Genomic DNA, 7,735 nt, shown 5'->3' with positions numbered 1-7,735 from the left:
CTTCTTCTCAAGTAAAGGTTTGAACATGTTGTTTGGTGATCTTGGGCCTCTCCCAACAATATGTATTTGGTTACATGTAAATGTCCCTTTCTTATGTGGCCACCATGATGGATGGCCATATTCCTAGCCAATCCAACACATATATGAAACAAAATAAGTTCACTTTCAATTGTTAAATCTATACATACATTTATGTTCGTCATGTATCCACTTATCTGTGTGTTATTCTTGACTTTCATTGCTCTCACAAAGAAATTGTATGCTTCGATCTATAATTCTTGACTTATCTTACTCTCGCAAAGGAATTGTTTCCTAAGAATATGATTTGCTTGTAATTCTAAAACTTTGGGGAATGGAGTGAATATAATTACATTGGCAAGAGCAATTGCCATGAAGCAAGCTACATCAAAATAGCACAAACATCTTTCTCTAGAAGAGCTCATACAATATTAGCAAAAAACTTGCTATTTCCATAAATTCAATAGACATTCCAATTATGGATATACTATCGCCCTTTCAAGCTTGCATTCAAGCTAAACATTTGAGGACAAGCACTCACACAAACATACGTATTTTATTACATTCACTGAATGCACAAAGTGATATTAGCCATCGACGAATCTCTTTTGCAAATCAAGTGGCATTATTGTTGAATACATTGCATAAATTCTCTTTCATGCCAGGGACAATAATGCATGCCAAACTCCTTAGCATGCACAATGGACTCACCCTCTCCCAATGGCAAACATGTTGGCTAAAAACCTACCCCATTATAATTTATCATAGACACAGTTGTTGCAAAGACAGGACCTAGCATCTTTTATGATATTGCCCAACACCAAGAGTTTACTTATTGGATTACCTAAAAACCTCCAATCGCTTTTAACAATGCAAGAAGACCAGCTACCTTAGTCAACTACTCACAAGTGGGCCAAGTCTTGATTACTAACTCTCCTATTAAGCTTGCACACAAATCATTAAAACAAGTCATATTTTAATGATACATTAATATAAGAATTGGTGTCTTTTACAAAATAACACATAATCAAACACCCCATCTCAATCCTAGGAGTTCAATCGTATATACACACCCCCAAGCCTTCCTTTAGGGAAAGGATCAAGCACTCTCATGCACCCTTGTTTCATGTGTCAAAAAACTTTAATTTGGTACAATTCCCCTTTCAATGAATACTCAACCCCTCACCCTCACAATCAATTGCTTTTGTCTACACTTGTCAAAGCTTTAGGGAAATGATCGAGCACACTCTCACCCTTGTTTCATGTGTCAAAACTTTAACTCGGCACATCACCTTTAATGATGAGTTCTCAAGCCCTCCCCAGAGTTACAATCAGTTACCTGTCTACACTTCTCAAAGTTACTAAGGTTCAACAATCACAGCTAGATCCATAGTCCACACATGTGGTTCGTGTCTATGTGCAAGTATGGACTGTTTAAATTGCTAATGCAGCTAGAATATAACCAATGGGCACATTCATGGTAAGCATTTAGATCAAACTGCATCAACTTGCCACCATGCAATACTGTACATGCAACCTGATAGTGCATTTGGATTGCCCAAAAGAATAGATCCTATCACATTTACCAAACCCTTGAAATGTTTCTAAAAATATAACAGGATCATACTTTACAATCCAGAGGCAAGCAAACTATCAACCATGTTTCAATGCCATTGAGATGTCAAAGGAGACTTTTGAATAATTATTAAAAGGTGGTCCAACTTATGACCACAAAAACCCTATCTCCAGTCAATAATCAGAAGAACCTTTGACAGCTGTAATTTTTGTCATATGTTGTAACCATGTGCAGAGATTTGAGATTGGTCCTTGAACCAGGTACCATTGACTACCTTCACAAATGGAGCATCTTTGAGGGCACCTTTGTGCATAGCACTCAGGAAGTAGATATTATGCTACTAGCCCATGAAGCTCCTTAACAAATGAGAAGAGGCTGGCAAAACAGTACCTAGGAGATCGTCCATTACTGCATGGACTCTAAAGAGAAGGTATCACACTCCACAGTGTCTTGGTGATGACTGATAAGAGGTGACTCAGTGCCAGATAGCATGTCCATCCCCTGATCAAAAATGTGCATTACATCACCATTATCATGCCTGTAATCAGGACTGCCAAGCCAGGAAGTGACCCTTTTGTCATTGGAAAGAGAAAACAAAGCATCTGGTTGACTTCCCTGAGAAGATTTGCTACCTTTTTCACTGGCAACTTCATCCCCAACTTCACTGCCTTCCGGATCAAGTACAATGCTCATGCCATGTTCTGAACTTGCATTGCTGCTTGTAGCCATAGGAGAATCTGCTATACATCTAATTGAAGCACCTCGGACATTCGCGGACTTGATACTGTACAGTGATGATGCTGAAACATTCGACATAAAGGACTGAAAACCACCTGGTGTACTTCTGCCAATATCCTGAAAACCAAGGAAAACTGGTAAGGAACAAAATGGGACAAGTCCATAAAACTGCTTTTCAATTTGTGTACAAGAAATTTAGACAGAACTCAACTCACCATGTGTCTCAATGCCATATCCAAAGACTTCTTAGACAAATTCCGTCCAAATCCTGAAGACTCCCGCACTGTTGATTTCACATCTCTTGATGGAGTTGATTTAACATCTCGGAGAGGAGTTGACTTAGCATCTCGCACTGACACTGACTTCACAGGCCGTTTTACCTGAGATGTTGCCATGGAACCATGCTCCTCTGGAAAAGAAAGTATAGGCTTTCTTGTTCTAGCTGTTTTATCCACCATTTTGCTGCTTGCGGCACTTGACATTGAAGTATGCACCCAATCCCCATTCATGTGAACAGTTTTATCCCCATTTTGTGAATTAGATGAGAGCCGGCCTCTGACAACAAGTGGTGAGCTTGACTGCTGTCTAGTTTGCAAACTTGTGTCATGCAACTCAGGCTGTGATGTTCTGGCTGTTGTATGGCCTCCTGATCTTGATGCTACAGAGGAACCCCTTGAGTTAGAAGTTGATCTTGCTGGCATAGATGTACGAAGGTTTGGTGGCGGCTCCTGAGAGAAGCCTGGCACAACTGCAGGATGCACAGCTCTGGTAGTTGGGGAGCTGGGTCGGGAAGATGCTGCACTTTTGGTGACCATGGAACCAGATTTATTGACAGAAGACGATCTGGCAAATGTATTTGGGGGGTTACTTTGACGGCTTGGTGTGGCCGGTCTTCTAACAGGTGTACTTGGTCTAGATGAACTTGCTGAGCGAGTGGTTGATGGGATTGAAGCACGTCCAGAAGGTGTTGACGGACGAATGGTTGAAGGTGGTGTTGAAGGATGAACTGATGAAGCAGAAGGTGTTGAAGGACGAACTGTTGAAGAGCTCACATTCGGCGACGACAGTCGTGGTGCCCCAGAGCTGGCACTTGGGGTTGATGGTCTGGCAATTGGATTTAAACCTGGAGTAGATGGTCGTGAAGCTGCAGAACTTGGAGTTGACAGCCTTCGAGCAGCATTTGAGCTTGTTGTAGAAGACCGGGAAGCTCCATTAGCGTTAGTCGACATAGGCCGCCTTGAGGTCATTGACGTTGATGTTGAGAGGCCTGGAGAGGCTACCGATGATGACTGCAGTGAACCCAAATGTCCACGTGAAATCCTTGTGGATGGGTCAGATCTTGAAGGCGGCTCTGATTTTGAGCTTCCAAGCTGCAAATATCAGATCATCATGCAAAGTGACAAAATCCAAAACATGCATATCAACATGCTATGTGCAGCTTGCAACACTCACCTTGGATAACCTGGCAGAGCGTCTATCAGCAGATGGGATGTCCATAGAGAGCCCATTGCTTGAAGGCTCACGATCTAAAGTTGGTATAAGTGGCGTAGTTGGAGGGGTCAAAAGCCTGCCAACAATAAAATTGAAATGATCCGGAAAGTAAATCCCGAAAATGAAGTTTAATACACCAGCTGCTACTAGTAGGCCTCAGAAATAACCTTGGTGTATTCATCTCTCTCAAAACAGCATGCAGTTAATGGTCTTCGGAATTATTGTAAAACCATTCTCCACAGAATGCAAGGCTGGATAACCTGGCATATCTATCCACCATGCTGACCAAACACTATCCCCCAACATAATGTAATTGCAACTAGAGGTTTCATAAGGAAAATAGACTTTCAAAAACCACACACTGCATCACCCTCTGCATTTGATCGGATGATAAAATTCTATAGGTGGATAGATGCCTGTGACTATAAACATTCAAACTAAAAATCTGGTTACAGGACGGCATTAAGCTAATGAGACCCTTGCTCTAGGGATGCGGGCCTGGGGATGGAAATCGTGATCATACAAATCATAAAAGAGGTGCAAAAGCACTATACATTGAGATCAGAACAGATCGCATAAAGATTTGTACCAGTCATAATCGTTCTTGTCCCAGTCCGAAGAGAATATGTCATCATCACCCTTACTCATGCTGAACGGTAAGCCCAATTTCCGTTGCATAGGTTGGTTTGAGGGCATGCTGATTTCTGCATACACAAGGCAGTCGAAATTTTACAATGTGGACCTTTAAAGCCTTGCTTATTTCTTTCAGCAAAATGAGAAATAGCAATAAAACAATGCACTCTCAAACAAAAATTGTAACAGCAGATGCATAATTCTGAAGCAAGTAGTTGTTGCATAAGACAGGAGGATGATGTTAAAAGGTAAGACGAGACGCACTACCAAGTGCAGGGGATGTATGATTATGGGTCTGGCTGCCTGAACCAGAATAGTGCGCAGAGCTTATGCATTCTTGCTCACGCTTCTGCATTTCATTGAAGAGGACCAGGTCTTCGTCTGTGTCATCAATTGTCATGGCACTATTGCTCAAGCTCCTTGAGCGCCTGCGCTCCATTATGGACATGGCTCCCTCCGATTGCTTCCGGCAACGGCCTGTCTGTCTCTTCAATCTTCAACCATCTGGCCCCTTATGAGGAGGCACCGGCAGGAAGGAACGGCCATTGAAGCGCCTTTCTTCTCAGACCCTACGATGTGGTAATAAGAATACCATTCCAAACCAACGTCAAAAAAAGGCATGTCCCCCGTTGCAACCCCCTCTGTCCAGACTGAAATGCTTGACCCTGAAAATGGATCAAGATAAGTAACCCACATGCCTGATAATCCAGCTTAAGGCCAATACATGCTACTGATATGATGCAAAACAGAGGCAAACCCACATGTAAGAGTTCATCCAATGGTACCTGCTGCTCACCTGTAACGAGGGGAAAGCTATGTCTGCCCACATGTAAAAGATTGACCGATGAGCCTTCTTTCTGCTGTCGTCTAGAAAAGAAGGATATGAGTCTAGCACACCCTCATTTTTGCACTTCTCGTGTTACAAGGAGAGACACAACACAGATCTAGGAAAGAGAAAAGAGAAGAAAGGCAACCAGAAGAAGGAGAAGGAGAAGGAGAAGGAGAAGGAGAAGGACTAAACATGGCTTCCTTTCTTTCTGTTAATTTTTTGGGGGGCTACCTTGAAGGCAGGGCTTGACAACTTGGAAAGTTGCAAATTTGCAAGGGAGGAGGGAAAAGGGAGCAGCAGGAGGTGGTGCGTTTGCATGGGAGGTGGGGGGTGAGAGAGAGAGAGAGAGAGGAGAGACGGGAGAGGGGAAAAGGGGGGAGGGTATTTAATATGGAGGTTAAAATTTGCCAAGAGTATAGAGTATGTATTTATGAGAGAGAGAGAGAGAGAGAGAGAGAGTATATCATGTTGGGTTACACCATGCCAAAGAGTAAGAGTACCTACTAAAGAGGAGGGGTTTGCTTGGGTTGAATTGAAACAAATGGATGCTGGACTGCACTCCCCCTAAAAAGCCTGCCATGGTTAGTAGGCTTCCTTACAAGGAGTGGGGCCCCTTACCTAGTAGTGGACAGGGTGAGGCTTTAAGCTTTGAACTTCTCGAGTACCCACTCCTTTCATCCTAATCTCTCTTCATAGAAAACATATATCTTCTTTATTTTAAGCTCAAACTTTAGGTGTGAAAATATAAAAAATATCAATACATAACTTTAGAAACAAAAGTTAAAGATATCAAGCTAGGCTACTATACCATGAGGTTATTGTTCTCCAACTTCCCTAGCATACAAGTTATATCACACATACCACTCTTTTGTAAAGTGGTATTAAACACTGGTGAAAAATAGTTGCATTATTCAAAGGGGTTCTACAAAAGCTTCTTCATAGGCTTGTAAAATCCTTTATATGTTTGGCTTGCCTTCAGTAACTTTTTGAAGATGGTGACAATCCCTTCCACAGTCTAGGCATCAAGAACTGCCAAAACAAAATGACTATACTTTCTTCTCCCAAACAAAAGGTCATTTCTACACGTGCAAATTTTCCTAATGTCTAAATCTCTTAATATAATAAATCTCAAACTTTCCTGAATTCATCTTTCAAATTGCCTCTATCATCAAGTATGACATGTTTCCAAATTACAATAAAATGCAATCCAACTTTTTTCACGAGCTTCATAATCTTCCTCTGAAGTTGTTGCGATTCTTTGCAATCCACAGTAGGTGGACAAGGTCTTCATCTTCCCTATGACAAAACATACACGAAAGAGAGATGTTCTTAAAGTTCTTGAAGACAACCTTGGTATGTAACTTCTCACATAGAACTCTCCAAAGAAGGATATTGAACCTAAAGAATTTTGTAGACTTTCAAACATATTTGAACCTCTTCTTCCAAACTTTGAGTGTACCTCTAGGTCCTATAGGTTCCATTTTTCTTTGGTTTTCAAAGCCCACCTCCTACAAGAATAATATATCACAAGCACGCTTGTTCTTCAATTGCCATAACAATTTACCCTTGCTATTATTGCAAATAACTCTTCTTAGAAATTCAAAAGGTGATGGGCCAAGACTCCTTTTTGCTCAAAATTCTCAGCAACCATAACTTCATCCTACATTAAGATCAAATTAATTGAATACTTCATCGACATTCATCAATATATATCTAGCTTCATTCTAAGCAACAAACTATATTTGTCAACCCTTGCTAAACAAAGAATTAGGAAGTTTGGTATTATCTAAAATAGGTGAAAAGTCATTCTCAAACATAATTGTATGTAACCAAATGACTTGGGCAAGAGAACCATCTCCTTTATGGTCAACCTCCATTAACCAAGTGCAATCCTCATCACAAACAGATTTGCATGTGTTAATCAGCATATGAGGAAGCTCAAAAAACACCAGTTTTAATTTTCAAGCCCTTCACCAAAAGAACATCCTTTCAACCAAGACTCAACCAGTTGCCACCAAGAAGCAAGGTTGAGCAAATCCAATGCCTCATTATCACCATCTAAAGAGATTAAAATGAGTCTAGCTACCTTTTGATGGATATCCCCAAAAGCAACTCCACCCTTATTTGTAATGAAGTAAGTTGCTTCCAAGGTACAGCATGCCAAATAACATGCTTATCAAAAGACCACCTTTGAACAATTTTTCAACAAAGTGCAACATGTTTTAGAGAAAAGGGAAACAAACCTTGCAAAAATCATCATTGGGGTGAGCAACTCCCTTAAGAGTTACCAAGTAGCCAACCATGCCAAAACAAAGACCAGGCTTATGTTTCAATTTAGCATCAAATTTCTCATAACACCATGTCAATATTTGTTGCATATATTAACTGCAAGCCCAATATGGCATCCTAGATATCTAAAAAGGGAACCTTTCTAATAATCTTGAAACCAA

General features: G+C 40.9%; 1 protein-coding gene across 3 annotated transcripts; it reads right to left on the bottom strand.

Annotated features, from left to right (window-relative positions):
- Positions 1–1,592: 1,592 nt before the first annotated feature.
- LOC148020034 (uncharacterized) lies at positions 1,593–5,637 on the bottom strand. 3 transcript variants are annotated; one of them, XM_087700305.1, is made up of 6 exons: positions 5,242–5,637; positions 4,721–5,121; positions 4,413–4,527; positions 3,785–3,899; positions 2,548–3,702; positions 1,593–2,449 (listed from the first exon to the last, which is right to left on the bottom strand). In XM_087700305.1, exons 2-6 carry the CDS (start codon positions 4,902–4,904, stop codon positions 2,000–2,002), a joined length of 2,019 nt encoding a protein of 672 aa, XP_087556431.1. In that variant the 5' UTR covers positions 4,905–5,121; positions 5,242–5,637; the 3' UTR covers positions 1,593–1,999. The 3 variants fall into 3 exon arrangements, with proteins under 3 accessions (XP_087556431.1, XP_087556430.1, XP_087556433.1); XM_087700304.1 differs by having other exon boundaries at positions 5,253–5,637; XM_087700307.1 differs by having other exon boundaries at positions 1,594–2,449; positions 4,724–5,121; positions 5,253–5,636.
- Positions 5,638–7,735: the final 2,098 nt, after the last annotated feature.

This window comes from Lygodium microphyllum, chromosome 19 (genome assembly GCF_053477565.2).
Source record: "Lygodium microphyllum isolate KBCC chromosome 19, Lygodium_microphyllum_v1.1.10, whole genome shotgun sequence".
In the NCBI taxonomy this organism is placed as follows: domain Eukaryota; kingdom Viridiplantae; phylum Streptophyta; class Polypodiopsida; order Schizaeales; family Lygodiaceae; genus Lygodium; species Lygodium microphyllum.
The sequence above is the reverse complement of the archived record's forward strand: the minus strand, read 5'-3'. Positions and strand labels throughout refer to the sequence as shown.

Coding starts and splice junctions, on each gene's coding strand:
- LOC148020034 (XM_087700305.1), bottom strand. CDS start 4,904: ATGTCCATAATGGAGCGCAGGCGCTCAAGGAGCTTGAGCAATAGTGCC. Junction 4,528..4,720: donor TACATCCCCTGCACTTGGTA/GTGCGTCTCGTC, acceptor TTGTGTATGCAG/AAATCAGCATGCCCTCAAAC. Junction 2,450..2,547: donor ATATGGCATTGAGACACATG/GTGAGTTGAGTT, acceptor CTTGGTTTTCAG/GATATTGGCAGAAGTACACC.